General features: G+C 51.1%; 1 protein-coding gene across 10 annotated transcripts in view; it reads left to right on the forward strand.

Annotated features, from left to right (window-relative positions):
- The window catches only part of Rap1gap2 (RAP1 GTPase activating protein 2), a 223,270-nt gene that overhangs the window by 53,743 nt on the left and 149,356 nt on the right, over window positions 1-20,171 (forward strand). The window contains exon 1 of one of the 10 annotated variants that reach the window (XM_021642095.2): window positions 4,312-4,464. The exons of the other annotated variants lie outside the window; for them this stretch is intronic. Coding sequence (XP_021497770.1) covers window positions 4,448-4,464 — 17 coding nt within the window. The 5' untranslated portion in view covers window positions 4,312-4,447. Of the gene's footprint in view, window positions 1-4,311; window positions 4,465-20,171 lie in introns of those variants that run through there. 10 annotated transcript variants of the gene reach the window in all.

Below are 20,171 nucleotides of genomic sequence, written 5' to 3' on the forward strand. Positions count from 1 at the left end.
TGGCCATGGTGACACAGCTTGTGACCATCCTGAGAAACATTGAATTGTACTTAAAATGACAGGTGGAGTTTCTCAGTAAACTTTGTTTTCATTTTGAGACAGCCCGGTCCGTCCTGGCCCCAAACTCCCCATGTGGCCAAAGCTGGCCTTGATCTCCTTTCTGATCCTCCTGCTTTCACCTGGGTACCGAGATTTCAGGGTTTGCCTCGTGCCCAGACTTATCAACAATGCTTTTCAAAAAGAGAACCTAATCAGCCTAACCCTTGTTGGTTATATAGCCACGGTCTAATCAGTTTGGATGAAGAGATGCTGCTTCTCTAGGTGGGGGGGGGGGGGTGGTGTTTGTTCTCACAGTAAAAAGATGACAAGGTACCATAAGAGGTCATATCCAGTTCCTACTTGCTTTGGGACCAAAAAGGTCTGTTCTTATCTCCCTCTTCCCTTAGTTGGCAATGTAGGTCCTGTTGGATTCCGAAGATGTGTTTTTAGGCTGTGGTTCTGCTTTCTGGCAGGTCAACTGAGCAGCCAAATCCATGCTTCAGGGGCTCCTCCAGCATCTAAAACTGCTGCTTCTGCCTCTGCTGGGTGATGTATCATCTCTGTAGCCTGTTCTCTGCTATGCAGCAGACAGTCCTGGACTGTGGCCTGTGTTCCTTGGTTTCCTTGCTCACTCCCCAGGGACCTGGTGTCACTGACACAGAGATAGTCCTGGAGGTGTCCCTGAGGCAGGGAGTTCTGAAGACGAGGTCTGCCCCATCGGCACTGAGCACTGAGATTTAATCACCTCCTGTCCAAAAGCTTTGCAGCCTCTGTGTGCTGAAGGGACTTTGCTTTTGGCATTTGGGAGCTGGGAAGACAGACACTTGGAGAGGTTGGAAATCCTGTTCAAGGTCACCAGAGAGGAAGGCACGAAGGTGGAGTTTGACTCATGCATGTATTTTGATCCATGAGGGTAGAGCTGAGTGTTCTCAGCCTGTATCTCCTGATCAGGGGTTATGCGTCTAGAAGCCTTAGCCACAAATACTCCTCTGCCTCACAGCACTGACCTCCAGGTGTCCTCCTCCCTGCTGGATGCTCAGAGTGAGCGGGCCCTATGATGCCTATGTGAGAAGGTCCTCAGAGGCCAGGACTTAGCTATTGTTGGGGATTTAAAGAACATGGGGCCACAGAGGAGCATGGAAAGGGGGTGTCACAGTGCCATGCAGGAGAAACAAGCTTGAATTGTGGGCAAGCCCAGGTAACAAATGGACAATTCACTGACTTCTCTGGGTCTGTTAGATGGGAGAGCTGGATCATGAATGGCCTGTGCCTCCCTAGCTTTTACATGCTAGCCAGGTGCATAGTTTATGCCCCTCTATTGTGTCAGTGGTGGGGATCAAACCCAGAACCTGTACCTGCAGGACAAGTTCCCAACCACTAGGCCACATTCCAGTCTTGGCTTATGTCCTCTTGTACTTTTTTTGGGGTGGGGGGTGGGGGGAGGCAGACCAGAATGATGGCAGGTGCTCCCTGCTGAGCAAGTCAAGATGCATAATTTAAGTCTGTGCCCTTCATCTTTGGATCCTCAAGACTGGACATTGGGTAGGCACAAAAGGATGTTCTCAGTATAGGTTCACTCTGTGATGAAATTGTGTATGCTTAGCCCATCACAAGGAAATAAATAGGCCGAAGCAGATAGAAGGATGCCTGTGGAGGGGAAGCAGAGGCAGGTGGAGGGATACAGGTGGAGAAGAGGCAGAGGGAGGTGGAGGGGAGGAAGAGGCAGGTGGAGGGATACAGATGGAGGAGAGGCAGGTGGAGGATGCAGGTGCAGGGAAAGCATACAAGTAGAAGGATGGACCCATGTAAAGCAGTCAGTATGTAGGAATCTTCCATCTTTAGCCTGCTCTGGGGCTGGTTTGGGACAAAGACATAGTAACTGAATTATAGTTGGCCTACTTCTTCCAGAGGAGCCCCTCCAATCTCTCAATCTCTCTCTCTCTCTCTCTCTCTCTCTCTCTCTCTCTCTCTCTCTCTCTCTCTCTCTCTCTGTGTGTGTGTGTCTGTCTGATGCATGACTCTAGTCACCTGAGATGACTTTTGTGTCCAGGGGCAGCCACAGGGACCAAGTGATCATGAGCCTGGCTGAGGATAGATCTTTTCCACTGCTGAGAGATATTGTGCTCAAATGCCCAAATCTGAGTCTATTACCTTGTAGGAGGAAGAATGCAGTTGGGGGTTGGATGGATAGAGGGCCCGGCAGTTGAAAACACTGTCTGCTCTTCCAGAGACCCTAGTTCAGTTCCCAGCACCCACATGGTGACTTACAACTGTCCTTAACTCCAGTTCCAGGGGATCCAATGCCCTTTTCTGGCTACCTCAGGCACCAGACACACGGTACGTATATACATGCAGGCAACATACATTTTTACATTGAATATTAATCTTAAAAAACCCAACTGCGTGATTGATGGCTCACTCTTGGCCATTAGAAATGATATCTCTGGCAGACAGAGAGCCTTCTACCCTCCTCATTTTTGGAGATAGGGTCTCACCATGCAGCCTTGGTTGGCCTGAAACTTACTATATGGACCAGGTTGTCTCAAGACCACAGATTTGCCTGTCTCTGCCTCCTGAGTGCTGAGATTAAGGATATGCACCATCACACCCATTTCCCCCACCAAGGCTTCCACCGCCAGTCTGTAAAAGCAATGTACAATGTAGGTGATTATGTCTGCAGACATCTGCTCTCTTGGTTCTTGTGGTGCCAGCCAGTCACGATGTCATCAGAGGGGAGAGCGAGCAGTGCCAGGGCTTTACTCTCTGGGTACCAACATGTGCTTCCATCCTCTCCAGAGAGCCCGTTTCTCTGCCATCGACCATTGATCCCGACTTTATGGCTCCTTTCATTGGTCAAGGGCCATGATCAGCAGGTTCATTTCTCCAGTGGCTGGCAGATCTTTATTTATTGTGGATTACAAGAGTCTTTCGGCCACCACAAAGATATTCTAGAGCTTTCTGTAGTTGACCCATCCTAGCTCCAGTCCTATACACCTAGACCATCTGTGGAGAGTTTTCTGGGCTTGTCAAAGACATGGGGAGCTCAGTTTTGTGGGGAGAAGATTGAGTCAGTTTAACCAACATCTGTTGGCCCCTACATTCCAAAACCACTGCCAGGCCAGAGACGGTGAGGGGTCGAGAACAGGGATGGGAAGAGAGTCTGCCCACGGCAGCTTTCGGCCCCACAGGGACGCCACAGACAGTTGCTATGGGATGTACCAAGGGCTCCACTTGCCTTCCCCTTCTAGAGAACTAGGAACGGCCCAGGCTGTCTCTGAGGGTGTGTGAGGTCAGCGTCCGGCGTGGGAAGAGAGGCTCGGTGCTGCATCATTGCATAGTGAAGGCACTGAGGTGTGAGGCGGCGTGGGTGGGAGGGCCTGGAGGCTGTTCTCGCCAGACAGAGAACTGGCTGAGAGGGACCTGGTTGGGCTGCCGGTAGGAGTGTGGCTGGGCTTCGGGAGAGCTTGGGCACAATGAGAGGGCTTTCAGAAGGGGGCGGGGAGTGGTCAGGGTTAGGTGCTACACAGGTTGCAGGCCAGAGTGGGGTGGTAGGACTAGAGAGAGCGAGCCCTGGGTGGATGCGGGTCCCGTTTGTGGAGATGAGGAACTCAGGAACTGGGTCAGTTTGGGGGAAGCAATAGCACTCTGAGTATGAAAGTTCTTCCTTCCTCTTCTTTACCCTGTGTCGTCCGGGATCCCAGGACTGGTGGATGCCAGCGGTAGAAGGGAATGGAGGAGGAGGGTGCGCGGGGCTGCAGGAGCTGGTGTGGCAGGGAGGCTGAGGACTCCGCCCTGCCTGTGGCCCTGCAGGCACCGTGGGGTTCTGTTTACTCTGGCCCTCAGCTACCTCAGTTCCTGGAGTGCCTTCAGTGGGTAAGCTCCACGTGAGCTCCCTGTGCCTGGCAGCTGGGGCCCTGAGTGTGCAACGAACCACAGGGAACCCGTCTGTTTCTACGCCCCGTGTCCGCACCTGGATCATTGATTTCTTCAGTATAGGTCCTGAGCCCCCAAGAGTGTTGACGTATGTGTGTGTGTGTGTGTGTGTGTGTGTGTGTGTGTGTGTGTGTAGGTAGGTAGGTAGGTAGGTAGGTAGGCGTGTGTTTGTGCTCACCCATGCAAGTGGACATGAGCTTAGAGGGCCCATGTGGGTGCCTGTGTGGTGCCTTTTTTGGCTTTAGCAAGTTCCTATGGCAACCACGAACATGTCTGTTTTGGGATCTGAGTCTGGGGCGGTGTGAGTGGCTACCAGGAGAAGCAAGGCAGGCGGGTGCTTAGCTGGCAACTGGGCTGTGTCCTGATTTCATTGCCAGGCACTGGGGATGTACCTGGAGGTGCCATTTGCTAGGTGGCAAGTTCTGCAAACTCCAGGGACCTATGCGCTCCTAGTCACGTCCTGACTGGTCCCGTCATGCCCAGGAAGCTCTGGTGAGTCCATGTTCTGATTTTAGACCTAGCAGGCTTGGTGGGTGGCTACTGATGAGCAGTAGGTTCTGGGGCCTGGGGCTCTCCTGAGGTGTGGAACAGCAACGAAAGGCTCAGCTTACCCTGGATGCCCAGGAGGGCGCCTAACACCGGAGCCCGGAGCCCTGGAGTGGCGTTAGCGAGGCAGGGGAGGACAGGGGTGCAGGAGGGTGGAATGGCTTGCCTGTGGCCTGCCAGTCTGGGAGCAACTTTCCCTGGAGTCTCCCTTTCTCTGCTCACTCTCTGGAAGCCTTGTACTATGCCACTTGGGGTTCTTGGCCAGTCTCTCAGTCCTTAAGCTCTGCGCAGGCCTGGGTGGGGGGGTCTGGATCCTACGGAAGAGGAGGAAGGAGGTGGACATTCTGGGGTTTGTCTGGACTGCTGGGTCTCCCTGGGAGAAGGAAGTCATCAGCAGAGAGCCTAAATCTTGGAGGCTGAGGGCTTGAGGCAAACGAGAGCAACTGGCCCTTGCATGAATGCCCTCTGCCTCTGAAGGCAGCCCCTTAGCCCAAGCGTGGTGGTCTCCAGTGTTGGGGGCTCATTACCTTTTAAGGGTGCTTTAGCTTATTAGAGTATAGTTCTGCTTGCTCACTGTTGCCCATTATTTTCATCTTGAATCTCTCACACTGCCATTGCATAACCCAAGCCTTTCCCTCCATCTCGACATAACCAATCCCCTTTTCTCCTGGGAGCCCTGCAGCGTGCAGAGGGCTCCTCAGGCTTGTCTCTTCTCTTCCCCTGGTTGACCACCTGAACCCCGCTCTGTGTAGGGTTTCTCAGCGCCTGTGCTGGCTTTTGTTGGAAGTTTTCTAGGCAGCCTGCACCAGCCCCACAGATATGAGGCAGGATATTGCTAAGGTGCCTAGGCTGGCCTTGAACTTGTGATCCCCTTGCTGCAGCCTTTGGAGTGGCTGAAGCTACAGGCCCTGCTCACCTCCCTATTGCAGGAGCTGCCTTAAAGCTATTGTAGATTTGGAGTTTTGGCAAAGTCTTGACGAACTTACGAGCTAAGAAAGCACCTGGACAGGCCTGGGGTTACCTGCGGTTGACCTTGCCCCTGATGCGTCGTTCCTTAGTCTCTGCTCTCTGTGTGGCTGACTCCCCAGTCCCTATCCTCAGGTCCCCTCTCCCCTTTCCAGCCCTTTCCTGCTCAGTGGCTGCTGATCATGTCTTGCTCTGTTTCCAGACTGGCTCCCTCCTAATTAACCTTTTCTCTCTTCCATGTCCAATGCTTCCTCCCCCTCTGGTTGAGAAGCTCTGACTCATGCAGGTCCTCCTGCCTCCTAGTTCAGGCCCATTATCTCTGCCCAGACAGTGATGGACGCTCGGAAGTTAGTCGCCGCCCCCCTGTCTCCACCAGTGTGACTAAGTCCTTGTCTGGAAAGCCACTCTGTCCTGCTCCAAGGAGTGGGAAGCATGCATGCAGACTCCCTCAGCGCTGACCCCACATGGGCTTGTCCCCGGGAGCTGTGGTGAGGTGGGTCCCCGTCTCTGATGGCAAGACTGGTAGTCAGGCTCTGTGGAGCTTGTGGCGACTTTTCTTCGTGGAGTGCCCGTCAGCTGTCTTAGGTTCACAGCATAGTAGGAAGGCAGTGGTCTCCAAATGCTTGCATCTCCGTCACCAGCCGGGTGTGGTGCTGCAAGCCTGAAATCCCAGCACTCAGAGGCTGAAGTGGGAGGACCTGAGTTCAAGGCCAGCTTGGGTTACAAAGTAAGGTCCAGTCTCTGGGAAACAAGCAAACAAACAAAAATCAGTGTCCATGAAATCAGAGGGCTCCGGTGGAACCTGGCATCTGCACCTTTTCAGTGACATTTGTGGGCAGTTTGGGAACTGCTGTCTCCAGGAACAGACAAGCATGACAGTGGCCAGAGGTGGCTTGACTCTTCATATTGGTCTGGATGGTCCCCATGGGAGTCTGTCCTGGGCCCTGTAGGATGTCTACCAAAATCTCCGCTTTCTACCCACGCATTGCCAATAACCCTAGCTGCGACAGTGAAAGCCATCCCCAGATTTGGCTGAACTCCTGGAGTCACGGTGGACATCCATGACTCCACACTCTAAAGAGCCACCGACCACGGGTTATTTTGTTGGCCCCTGGAGACAGGCAGTCTCTGTTTAAATCCTGTCTCCACACTTGCTGGATGACCTGCAGCAAGTTAGTTATTTTACCTCTGTCAGTTTCTGGTTTTGTTTTCTTGCACACATGCCCCTACCCTTCCTTTCCTGGGTTAGCTGAGACTCCACTCCTAGCGCACCCAGCACCCCCTTCCTCACATCCTGGGGCAGGGAGAATCTCGTCAGTCAGGGTCACAGTGAGTGCTGTCTCTCCTGTGGCTGTCATAAAGCTTCTGTCGGTGCCCTTATCCCCTGAGGTCAGAGCCAGGAGGAGCTTTCTGTATATCCCCTGAGGTTGGAATCAGCAGGAGCTTTCTGTAGTGTTTGCTGCCCCGACCAGGTGGCCTTCCCTCCCTGTCTCTGGCAGATCTGTGAATCGGCAGGCTACCACTGTGTAGGCCTCCACCCCATGCCTGGCTCATTCTGAGAGGGCGGAGTGGGCGGAAATCCGTGCCTGGCAGGCCACAAAGCCACATAACTGACTTATGGGGCCCTGCCCTGGGGAGGTGTGTGCTGACAGCAGCTGGCTGGGCCTGGGTGCCTAGTTGCTTTTCGATACCTCCTGTAGACAGGAGCCTTGGGCTTTGTGAGGAGGTTCACAGGTCCTCCTGGGCTCAGGAACAGAATTCAGGAGTGACAGCCCCATTCCCTCTCTGCTATGACCAGTGGTATTATTCTGGTGGCAGGGCAGACCAGTCCAGGGTATGGGTTAAAAATGCAGCTCCATGTGCTCCGTCTGGGGGACTCTCCTTTAGCTCCCTGGGTAGGGTTCAGGAAGCCTTAGTGTTTGTTACCACAGCCAGACATGGTACTTATAGTTCAGGTGGGTCCAGCCAAAGGGCTGGAGAGATGGCTCAGTGGCTAAACACACTTGATGCTCGTGCAAAGGACCTGGGTTCAGTTCTCAGTACCCATATGGCAGCTTACCACTATCGGTAGCTCCAGTTCCCAGGGACCTGACGCCCCTTCCAGGCCTCTGTGGGCTCCTGGTGTGCACGTGATACATAGATGAACATGCAGGCAAACACCGATACACATAAAACAAAAAGAAAGAAGTTGTTCCTGTTTTGGTTTGGTTTGGTTTCTCTGTGTAGCCCTGGCTGTTCTGGAACTCACTTTGTAGACCAGGCTGCCCTGGAACTCACAGTGATCCGTCTGCCTCTGCTGCCTGAGCGCTGGGATTAAAGGGTCCATCTCGGCTAAACAAAACAGATCTTTAAAAAGAAATAAAGGTCTGTTCCCACGGTGCAGATTCCGTGGTCAGGCTCGCATGCTTCGGTGTGCTTAGCTGAGCCACAGGTCCTTCCTGGGCTCCAGTGTCTTCACCAGTGGATGTCTACAGCACCACACGCGGGCACTGCTGTGAAGCTTAAGTCAGATGGTGCGTCTAGTGCGCGGTGCTGGGCAAACACTGCCTGTTGTCGTGTTTCTGGTGGCATGCGATAGTCCTGGGCGACATGCCGTAGGACTGTGAACTCCCCCAGACCCACAAGGGCAAGCTGGAAGGGTGTGCTCGCACCCTGCTGAGGACAGAGGTGCGCGTATCAGTCACTAGACAGACGGGGGCACGGGGGCAGATGTGTGTGTACACAGAGCCCCGAGGGATGGGGCCGTTCTCTCACGCACATGCTGGGATCAGTCCCGGAGTTAGCAGCACCTGGGCTGAGCTCTAGGCGCCCAAGGTGCCCCTTGTTTCCATAGCAACCACTGTGCAGCACAAACAGGAGGAGGGAAGATGGGAAAGCCTGAGCCAGGGCCTTGATGCTTGATGAGCCTGCTTCCATCTCTCCTCCAAACTCAGGCCATTTTCCTTCCCTCGTTCCTCCCTGCCTCCCACAGATAATGGTGTTCCAGACCTCTGGACACTTGAGACCTAGAATTGATCATTGCTAACAGTTTTGTTTTGATGTGGCTCTGGGAACCAAAGCCACATTTGGCCTCATGTATGCCAGGCAAAGTGCTCCAGCACTGAGCTGCGCCCTCAGCTGGCAGCTATTATTTTTTCTAATTTTTACCAACGCTTTTTATTTTTATATTTTAATAAAATATATACAATAGAAAAATATCTCTCCCTCTCTCTCTCTCCCCCTGTCTCTCTCTGACAAAGTTTCACCTAGCCCAGTCTGGCCTCAAAATCACTATGCAGTCAAGAAAAAACTTGAAAAAAACATCCTCCTGCCTTTGCTTCTCGAATGCTGAGATCATAGGTTTCTGCGTGCCTGGAACTCTGTGTCAGTTGAATGACATCCCCCTCTGTAGCCACCTTTAAATGCACTGCTCAGCGGCCTCGAGCACTTGAGCCCTGCTGTGTGTCAGTGTCTACTTCATCACCCCAGACTGAACTCTGACCCCACCACATAGTAACTCCTCATTACCCGTCGTTTTCCTCCCTGGTGGCCACCATTCCTCTGTCTCTATGGTTCCATACAAGTAAAACCGTCATATTTGCGCTTTCCTATACAGTTTATTTCACTTAATATAGAGGCTTCAAGATCCATCCATGTGATGGACAGTGGTGGCACACGCCCTTTATCCCAGCACTTGGGAGGCAGAGGCAGGCGGATCTCAGAGTTCAAGGCCAGCCTGGTCTACAGAGTGAGTCCAGGACAGTCAGGGAAACCCTGTTTTGAAAAGCCAAAAAAACCCCAAAAACCAAAAACCAAAAAACAAAACCCTCTCCATGTTGCATATATCAGAATTTATTGTGTGTACGTGTGGTACAGAGGCAAATGTTCCCGTGTGAGGTGTGAGGTATCTTTCCCAACTGCTCTCCACTCTGTTTCTCTCTGCACTATTTCTTTGGTGTCCCCTTGTTTTTGAGACAGTCTCTCACTGCACCCGGAGCTTGCCAGTCCTGCTCAGTCGGTGGTCAGTTCTCTGGGGACCCTCTGTACTCACCTCCTCAGTGCCCAGTCACCTGTGTGCACCCCAGAGCCTTGCTTTTTTTGTACAGGGTGGAGGATTGAACCCAAGTCCTCATGCTTGTTTGGTGAGCGCTTTACAGGCTGGGTTGTCTCTTCAGGGCCGTGCGATTATCTAGAAGTAATCTGTGGTTTTGTGTATGGAATTAATCTTCCTGTGTTCTTGAGTTTCTTATCCACAGATTCAACCAGTCATGGATGGAAAATACACATGGTTTTGTACAGAGCCTCACCATGTAGCTCTGGCTGGCCTGGAACTTGATCTATGGACCAGGCTGGCCTCATGGAGATCCACCTGCTTCTGCCTCCCGAGTGCCGGGATTAAAGACGTGCACCGTCATACCTAGCAGCATCACGTGTGCATCAGAGCACGCCTGTGCTGTGCAGGTGCAGGCCCTGCTTGTTGCCTCTCCTGGACAACACAGTGTAACATTTGTTCACACAGCACTGCCGTGTGTTAGATGTCATGAGTCACCCAGAGAAGACAGGCTGCATGCAGGAGGCTGTGTGTGCGCTCTTGGTGAATACTCGTCTGTTTTGTTTAAGAGACTTCAGCATCCTTGGATCCTGGGTCTGTGGGAGTTGGCCTTGTTCTCTGAGGACAACTGCATTAAAAATTCCCATATGCACACCTTTAATCTCAGCACTCTGGAGGCTGGGACAGGTGGTTCTCTGTGAGGTCGAGGCCAGCCTGGCCTACTTGTGAGTTCCAGGACAGCCGGAACTATATAATAAAGAGACCCTGTATCAGAAATAAATCACCTATGTGACATCCTTTTGAATTTTTGGCACGGTGTCCTGTTGGCCATGTTGTCTGTGTTCAGAGGTGGGCCCTGCCTTTTGCAGCCCCGAGTCTTTGATCAGGTTACTTAATTTCTCTGTGCCTCCTTTTCCTCATTTGTGAACACAAAACCTTTTGGAAGTGTTATTTTAGGTAGGAAGTACATTTGTGTGTGTCCATGCTTGGAATAGTGCAGGAACATAGCAATCCCTGGGTCATTTTATGCTTTGACATCTCAGACTCTGCTTCAGTGTGCGCCCCTTGACCCTTTGTGTATCTGTGAGAGGTTCCCCTCGGCAGGGACCAGAGGGAAGCCGTGCGGCCACAGCTGTGTGCTATTGCCAGAGACGCCAAGAGGGCTTTTAACCACCTCCATTCCCTCTATTGTTCACATTCTCTCAGTCGTGGAAGCTCAAATTTGACCGGCAAGATCACATTTTGTTTACTTATTCCATGGGGACTAACAGAATCCTGAGCAAACGATGAAAGCCTTCTCTGTGCAACCATCAGGTCACAGTGTCCGCCTCCTCTGAGTCCCTCTCTGTAGGCCTGGGCGTGTTCTGTATTCTCTCTCTCCTGTTTTAAAAGCTGGCTCGAAAGTATTCTCCCATACTGGCACAGCCCTTCCCCATCTTTAAAAATAGCACTTTCTTGACTATAAAATAGTACATGCTCACTGTAGATGATTTTAAAAATCCCATAACCCACCACCCAAAATATTATTCTTCTTACTTATGGTGCAGGGGATAGGAGCCAGGGGTCCTGCCTGCGAAGCCACAGGACCTTGTTTCCCCCCCACGCCACTGTTTGATGTTCCCAACAGCCTTATGTCTTTAGACTTTAAAAAGCGTTATGTAATGTCATGTCAACATTAAGTAATCTCTAGAAGGAGGCTTAGGGCTGGGGATGTGCTCAGCTGGCAGAGTGCTCACCTAGCCTGTGTGAAGGCCTGGGTTTGATCCTTAGCAGTGTAAAACCAGGGACAGTGCCTGGAGTCGTGTAGTCTAGAAGGTAGCTGCAGGAGGACTAGACATTCAGGCCCATCTTCCGCTACGCAGTGGACCTGACGCTAACCTGGGCTGCATGACACACTTAGTCTTAAAACCAAAGCAAAGCGCAAACAAAAGAAAACCCCAAGTCAAACAATGCACACCTCCACCACAATTCAAAATGCTACTTACCCTGTGATAATGGGGTCCCATGATTAATTTAGCTAGTGATTTATCTTTAGATTTTAAAGTTTTCAGTCTTGGCTAAAACAAACTGCCAAGATTCTGAATATAATTTTATGTTATGTGTTTTTGACTAATTCCTTTGGTCAGTTACTAGTGAAGGTAAATGTCCTTCCTTCCTTCCTTCCTTCCTTCCTTCCTTCCTTCCTTCCTTCCTTCCTTCCTTCCTTCCTTCTTTCCTTCCTTCCTTCCAAAACAGTGTTTGAATACTTGCCTTGAACATACAAGGCCCTAGGACCTCAACAAACAAAATATATGCCTCCTGCTTCCTGGGACAGAGGGCTCAGGGCTGACCATTTGGACGGAGTACTGTAGAGTGCTTCCACCACTACGACAGTTCTGTTGGGCAGCACAGCCTGAGACTGAAGGCCAGGCTCTCAGGTCAGCTCACAAGAGCCAGACGAGCCCAGACGTTGTACCCAGTCTGTGACCTGTTGTCACCCGCTGTGGAAATGCTCCCCCAAGGACAGGCATCTGAGTTGTGCAGATTCAGTCCTACTAGGTGGCAGCACAAGCTGGTACCTGCAGCTGGGAGCTCTCACCCAGCCCTTGCCTCCAGAGGCCTGGCACACGCACAGAGCTGTTACCTTAGGAGGGCCCTAATCTTTAGCCAACATCCAGCTTCAGTGTAACGTGTCAGAGTCCTGGCATATCCTGAACACACACTTCAGACTTGACTGTGTAAGGTCACTCAGGGTCACATACACACAAACACTCTTAGCACCGCATCCCATCACAACCTGGACAAAACTGGCTGTGGCTTTTCAGTGCTTGCAATGTCCCCTCCTTCTGTTCTCGCTAGTACTGGGAGGTGGCTCCTCTCACTCCTCTTGTTGGTTTGTTTGTTTCTATGTCATTTCATTTTCAAGGCAGGGTTTCACTTTGTACGCAGGCTGGCCTTGAACTCGTGGTGATCCTTCTGCATCAACTCTTGAGTATTGGGGTTATAAAGTGTGTGTTTTACACCCAGCTATGAGGAAGATCGTGTGTGTGATTCTGGAAATTGAACCCAGCATCCCCCACATTCTAGGCAAACATTTGACCGAACTGAGACCCAGTCCCTGTCATCTAAAATGGGAGAAGCCAGGCCTCTGGGAGGATGGACCTGTCCTGGTATCATGACTGCTACAAGCTGGAGTTGGGATTCCAGGGGTTTTCTGCCTCTGTGTTCTGTTATTGATCCTCCTTTGCTCGGAAGGCCCACGTGGTCATTCTCAGATTTATTGTTCTGGGAAGGACAGATTCCAGTTGTATAGAAGCAGGCATGTGCACCCAGGCTGCTGGTCCTGAGGCTGGATGAGGGACATGTGGGGATGGAGCTGAATGGAGGGCTACCGCTGCTCTGGGATACGAAAACTCACCATGTGTAAAGTGCTGTATGTGGGGGCAGTCATCCTGGGTTCAGAATGGTTGAGTGAGAGGGGGACAAAGGGAGACGGTCAGGCTGGTTCCTCTACCCGACCTCTGACATTTTGTTGGAACCCAGAACTCCTACAGGAAGCCTCATCACCTTGGGAGTTGGATGTACCCCCACTTTCCCTTGGGACCATTCTAGTTTCCAGAGAGTGTTCAGAGAGGTTGTGGCCCTGTGCCGTCCGTGGATTTGGGGATAACTCATTGGAATGGGATGGCATCTGGCTTTGTCAAGGGGGCCTCCGTGTTTTACCCACATGGTATGAGCCCAGGAATTTTCTTTCAGAATGCAGGGACTCGTGCCTGCACACCCTTCTCTGTGTTCCTGGTGCAGGGTGTGCAGCTCAAACCCAGTCAAGGTAGAAGGTCGTTGGGTGGCTACGCTTCCGAGTGGCCCTGGCATGAGTGAGGCAGCTGCAGAGTGCAGAGGTAACTGTGTTCTGAGCAAACAGAATGCAGCCACAGTGGAAATGAATAGGAAGAAGACAGTGGAGGAAAAGTGGGTCGAGGCACCCATGGTTCTGAGGGAACACCCATAATCTTCCAGGGACGCCTCTGTCCAGTGTCTAGTTTCAGTTAAAAACTTACCATGCCCCCTTCTTTTCCAAACCTAGGCTTGTGAGCTGGGTGCATGCCTGTAATCCTAGCACTCAAGAGATGGAGACAGGAGGATTGTCATAAGTCTAAGGCCAGCCTGGGCTATGTAATAAAATCCTGATTCAAAAACAACCAGAACGGAAAACTAAAAAGAGGCGAGAAGTATTTTTGTTACTGTATGACCTGCCTCCCCATGCTGTGCTCTAAATAGACACATGTTCTGAAAGCAAACCAAACAAACAAACAAAAACCCTTAGGCTCCTCAGTAGCATCTCTTCCACTGGTCATGGCTGGATTGTTTTCTGCTCAAGTCTTGGGCTGGAGGCAGGGAGGGGAAAAAGCTTGGCTGTGATAACTGGGTCAGAGTTGCGCTGAGGAAGCAACCACACCAGTGTTTTGTGCCTTTGAGAGAGCTGTCAATGCCAAGGTCAGAGACAGGAGGAATGTAGGCTGTCCACTTTCTCATGAATATTCATTGAGTACCTGCGTTAAGCCAGCCCTGCTTTAGGTGCTGGGATTCCTTTGTTGAATCCTGGCTCTGTCACTCATTGCTGAGGTCACCTGAGGGTGGAGCCCTGACCACCCCATTCTGAAGGTGAAGATGACAAGATTCTTTGTCTCACAGGGATGCTTAGGATAAGGAGAGCTAACACAGTAAAAGTACCACGAAAGGTACCCAGTGCATCCCTTTGCCATAACCAGCCCTGTTCCAGGAGGTAGAGGAGCCAGATGGGTATAGTGCCTGGTCTCTGCCTGCCAAGAATTCAGGCTGCAGAGACTTCTTCCAACTGTCACCCCAAAGCACGAGGCAATGCCCGTAACGACGAGGGAGGAGTGGGAACACCCCCCTGAAGAGACATCATGTGACAGCTGAAAGAGGACTTTCTAGGGGTTTGAAGCCAAGAGAACACCCAGGACGGGGGGTTGGGAAGAATAAGGAGCTGTTCTCAAAGCGGAGAGCCAAGCTCCAGAACCCAGTGGAGGAATGTGGAAGGATGCGCGTAGGGGGATGTGTAAGTGTCTTTAGGGGTGTCCGAGTGTGGTGCTGAGGAGGTGAACGGGAAGCTGCCATTTCTGTGGTGACTGGCACAGCAGCTTTGGGCATCCCGGGGATGCCTAAGGGAGGCTCGATGGCTGTGGTGCTGAGGAGAGTGGGGCTGACCTTGGTGGCCCAGCGCTGGAGGTTACACTGCGCTCTATGAAGGTGGAGTTGTCTGAAGGGGCCCCCTAGAGTGTGAAGGGAGTGGTGTGGAAACTGGGGTCTCTGGTGCCTGGGGGCTTTGCAGAGCAGGTCTGCAGTGTGCATGGAGGCAAGCCAGCTGGATGAAGTGTGCATGACCACGATAGCCCTGACGAGTGACATTTGAGAGGGCCAGAGACAAAGAAGGACCAGGTGTGAGACTATCCGGAGTGGGGGTGGGGGCACATCCTGGGTCTGGGAACCTCAGGTACAAAGGCCTTGCGGTGGGAACAGCTTGGCAGATGTGAAGGTAGGCAAAGGACCACTTTGGTGGTGGTCAGGCTGGAAACAGTTCCTCTTACTGCCAGAGGGTGACAGTGTTGTCCCAGGACTGCTGTCACCTGGTGGCAGGAGGGGATGTGAAGGACTGGACCGCACACGTCTAGGATCCTGAGCTGTCATAGGGTTTACTGTCTCTGAGAAGTGACAAGTGTGAAAGTCCTGGCTAGGGCAGACGAGCACATCATAGGTCTTGTGTAAAACATGCCTTGCCCACCTCCCCCACCCTCCTCTCTGCTGCTTCACTGTGCTCCCCACCCTCTGTCTCTGCTCCCTGGTGCAGCTGGCTTCCATCTCAAAGATAATTACTTGCTTTCCTGTGCTGCTCAGATGACGGGCTGTTCCTCACCCCAGTGCCTGCCCCTCCTCCCGGTGGCTGAGGCTAACTGAGGTGGGGGCCCCTTCCCCATCTGACAACACCCACTTCTCCTCCTCCTGCTGTCAGAGCAGCTCTCCTCCTCTTTGACCTGGGCAGCCAGAGCTGTGCTGAAAGGGAGACAGTGAACAGTGAACAGGCACAGTCAGGAAGCAGGACCGTGGGCACTGATGTGAGGGTCCTTTCAGTCCACAGAGACAAAGCTTCTCTGCCCTATACTCTGATTTTTCTCCCTCTTCCTTTCTGGACATTGAACCCAGAGCCTCACACATGCTAAGCACATACTCTACCACTCATGAACTTGCAGGAGATTAAATTGGCAAGATCCTGGTGCCAGCCAGGCTGCAGATCAAGGAAGCTTTGGCTTTGGTCTATTTCACCTTGGTGGTTTAGAGCCCAATTTACTGTGGCTTGGTTAAGACCAGTGGGCTAGTGGTGATGAGCTAGTGACAGGTGCCCTGTGAACCTCTCTAAAATGCTGCTGCCAACCACAGCCCGTGGCCACAAGGACTAACCCTGGGTGCTCTATAACGTCTTGGTGAGCAGGCTCAGGCAGGCTCAGTGTATTTCAATGTCCAGTATTTTCATCTTTCACCATGTTTACTGGGATGTAACCCCACCTTCAGCCGAGAAGAATCTGAATTTTATTTTATTGTGGCACGAGATTTGCCATCCTAATTGATATCCAAGTACACTATAAGCAAGAGTTTCTTTTCTTGGTTTGTGGGAAGGATATGGGTCTGTGTGTGTGCTAACATTACATGTAGGCCATAGGTCAATCTCTGGTGTTTCTATTGAAGAGATGTCTACCTTGGCTTTAATATATATATATATATATATATATATATATATATATATATTTAAAATTTTTTTTCAATGCAGTTTATTCAGGAACCTTGAACAATCATCTGACTCTGGGGAAAGCCAGTCCACAGCTTAAATAGCCTCTGGGTAGCCAACCCAGGCGTGCCACGTGGGCAATGCAGATAGGTCCACATACATGGAAGCAAGCCAGATCCTCAGCCTTAGCCAAATGTGGAATTGTTCGTGACAGAGAGCACTCACCATCGGGAAGGTGGAAGGCGGAAACCAGCTCCATCTTTAAGGCACAGCATTCCGCAGCTCTCTACAGTTCCCCCTTTTTGTTTTAGACGCATCAGGCAAGAGTAGAGGTCTGATCTCTGATATTAGAAATAAATTGGGACTTTGTACCGATGTTCGTTTGGGTGTCATCCACCCAAAGAGCATCAGACCCGTCCGATACCTTTTTCTCAGAGGCGGGACCTGGGGTATCAACCCGCATGCAATCAGACATGCTCTTCTCTGGGTCCAAAGCGGCTGACCCTGAGTGCAGTGCTTAGCCTCGCATCCTGAGCGTAACATTTTAGCTTTTTATGGTATCCAACCATGCTTGGGGCGAATGTCCTGCTTCAATGGCTGTAAAGGCCTGAATGATCATGGCTGCATCACACTGTTGTGAGACTCTAATCTTGCATATATACCACAGGCAAACCAAGGAGACCAACACCAGAAGGCCTGCTAACGCTCCCATGCCCACCCATTTCTTCAGATGATTCATGGCTGCAGCAATCCATGATGATAATCCTGTGGCTAGTCCTGCATCCACTCTGGTAGAATTTACTGTGACAATGGCCACTCTCAGCTGCTCCATCGTAGTATCGAATTCTCCAGTCCAATTACCTAAAATATAGCCTGACAATTTTTATGTGTGAGTGTTTTGCCTGCGTGTATGTCTGTGCACCACATTCATGCAGTATTCATGGAGGCCAGAAGAGGGCATCAGATACCCTGGAACTGGATATATAGACTGTTTTTTGGGAGTCACAGGGTTGCTGGGCGTCAAACCCATGGGTCCTCTAGAAGAGCAGCCAGTGTTCTTAACTGCTGAGTCATATCTCCAGGTCCCACCTTTATGTATGTATGTATGTATGTATCTATCCATCTATCCATCCATCCATTCATTTATGATAGGGTTTCTCTGTATAGTCTTGGCTGTCCTGGACTCTCTTTGTAGACCAGGCTGGCCTCAAACTCACAGAGCTCTGCCTGCATCTGCCTCCCTGAGTGCTGGGATTATAGGCGTGTTTCACTGTGCCTGGCTCTCACCTTTATTTTTCAAAGACAGGGTCTCAGGGCCTCTCAGTAGAGCCTGGAGCTTGCCAAGTAAGTTGGCGGCTAGCTGGTAGGTCCTGGCATTCACCTCCTGCCTCCCCCGCTGCTGGATTCCAAATGTCCGCCACTATGTCTGGCTTTTAGTGAGGTCCTGGAGATCTGACTCTGGTCCTCATGCTTTTGTAGCAAGCGTCTCTCAGTCTCTTGCCCCACTCCCGTGTCTCATACTGAGGACGGAGCCACAGTCTTGTGCCCGCTGGGCAAGAACGTTACTACCGAGCTGTATCTCCAAACCCCAGGTGTGTCTTCACTTATTTGAGACAGCGCCTCCCTGAGGCGCCCAGGCAGGCAGCCTGGGTGTGAGCCTCTCCGGCCTTCTGTCTGGGTGAGATGACACGTCTGCACCACCACACCTGGTGCACCCCTAAAGCCTCCTCCTGGGGGGAAGTCCAGCTCCTTATCTTGCCACACACCCTGGCACACTGGCTAAACCTTTTCTCACCTTCTTCATTTGTAGAATGGGGACCGTAGTGCCAATTTCTATAAGGGTTGTTCAATAAACTAGGTGATAAAATGCATGTTAATATTATAACTGTTATCAGATATTAATTTACTGCATTATAGCAGCATAATAGCAATACATTGTCATCTAAAAAACTAAGTATTATTATTATTATTATTATTATTATTATTATTATTATTATGTGTGCATTTGCACACGTGGGTGTGTGTAGGTGTGCTCACCCATGCTGGTGTGTTTGGAGCCAGAGGTTGATGTCAGCTGCCTTCTGTCACTCTCAAGCTTGCTTTCTGAGACAGGGTCTCTCATTGGCCTGGAGTTTGCTATTAATCAGCAGTATAGCTTGATGCTTCGCTGGAGGCCGGAGACCTCCCAGGCCCTACCTGCGCCCAGCCCCCCGTGCTGGCATTTCAGAATGCACTGCCATGCCTGGTATTGACTCAGCACTGGTGATCTAAACTTAGGTCTCTGCGCGTGCACAGCAAGCGCCTTGTGCGTTGAACCATTTCCCCAGCCCTGGTGTGTTATGTATTCCCAGCCATGGCACAGGAGAATTAGACTCCAGTCACATGTAACTGCCGTTGGCTGATGTAGGTTGTTGGTCTGTCTAGAAAACAGGCTCAAGACAGTTGATTCCAGCAGAACTTACTTTTCCATGTCAGTGCCACGGACAAAACTGTAGCCACGTGGGTCAGGCTAAGCCCTAACCAGAAGGATAAAGTGAGCCAAGCAGCCCTTGTCACAGACCTGCCCCCCTCACCCAAGAACCATTTGCTAGTTTGTACTGACATAGGTCAGTGAATGCCAAAGGGACAGTGTGGACACTTGTGAAAATTCAGGTTCCTGGCTTTGCTCTGAACTGAGCTGGAGTTCAGAGGAACCTGCAACCTTCATCATGGTTGGTAGCTGGCAAGCCTGCGTGTTGGTGGGTTTCACCTGGGCGTCAGCCACTCTGGTCATCCGAAGGTTGCAGAAGGTCATCCCACAGCACCCTGTGAGAGATCACGTTTGACCGTATGTGAGAGGCTGGCATGGAGGACCCTCAGGCTCGTAGGCCACTGCTCAGCCTGTCTCCAGCCCTGAGTAAATGAGCTGACCCTCCCTCAGCAAGCACTTAGGGCACTTGGGGTTTCTCACTCCCAGAAGCACCTCTGCAATGGCCACTGTGAGGCCTTTGACAAGAACTGTCCACAGGGACATGTGCCAGGAAAGGACTGGCCTGAAGAATATGGATTTATGTCTTTAAGATTACTGCTAAATATACCCACAATGCCATTGAGAGCATTGTCATCGTGCTGACTGAGGCTGCTTATTTATTTATAACTTCTTTGAACAGCAGATGTATTTATATGGTTCAAACCCAAAGCAATATAAAGATAGATATGGTGGGAAGATTCCCTTTTACTCTCGTCAACCGCACCCCTCCCTTCTTAAGCTGGTGTATGAGGCTGTTTCCAGCATGTATTGATAGCATTCAGTTCCACACAGCACGGGCTTGTTCTCAGCATGTATTGATAGACAGTATGAACATGCAGGTCCACACAGCACGGGCTTGTTCTCAGCATGTATTGATAGACAGTATGAACATGCAGGTCCACACAGCACGGTTTTGCGGCTGCAGCAGAAATGCAGCTTGAGGATGTTCTCACACTGTCCACTCACAGTTGTGATTGCTGCTGCCTTTCCTTCACTTGCTTTCGGAATCACTGTGTCGTGTTTCTCTGTGTGATTTTACTTTTAGAGGCTGATTATTTCTTGCAGCGATAGAGACTGAACTTGGGGCCTCAGGGTTTTGCCATGGGGTTGCACCTCCTCCACGACTTCAGCATGCTTTCATGAAGTTTAACTTGACTTATGGAAGTTGTAGAAAAATGTGTCCTTCTTGACAGTCATGCAAGATGCAAATGGAGGGGTATTACATTCCGTTTAGGAACAGGAAGGTAAGACGTGGCCTCGTTTTCAGGGAGGCTGATGATGGCTTGAAGAGTTCAGATAAGAATGTGCAACATAAACAGATACTGTACCCCAAACCAAAACCATGTTCCTTTAAAAGGATCCAGACA

Source organism: Meriones unguiculatus, chromosome 7 (genome assembly GCF_030254825.1).
Source record: "Meriones unguiculatus strain TT.TT164.6M chromosome 7, Bangor_MerUng_6.1, whole genome shotgun sequence".
Taxonomy (NCBI): domain Eukaryota; kingdom Metazoa; phylum Chordata; class Mammalia; order Rodentia; family Muridae; genus Meriones; species Meriones unguiculatus.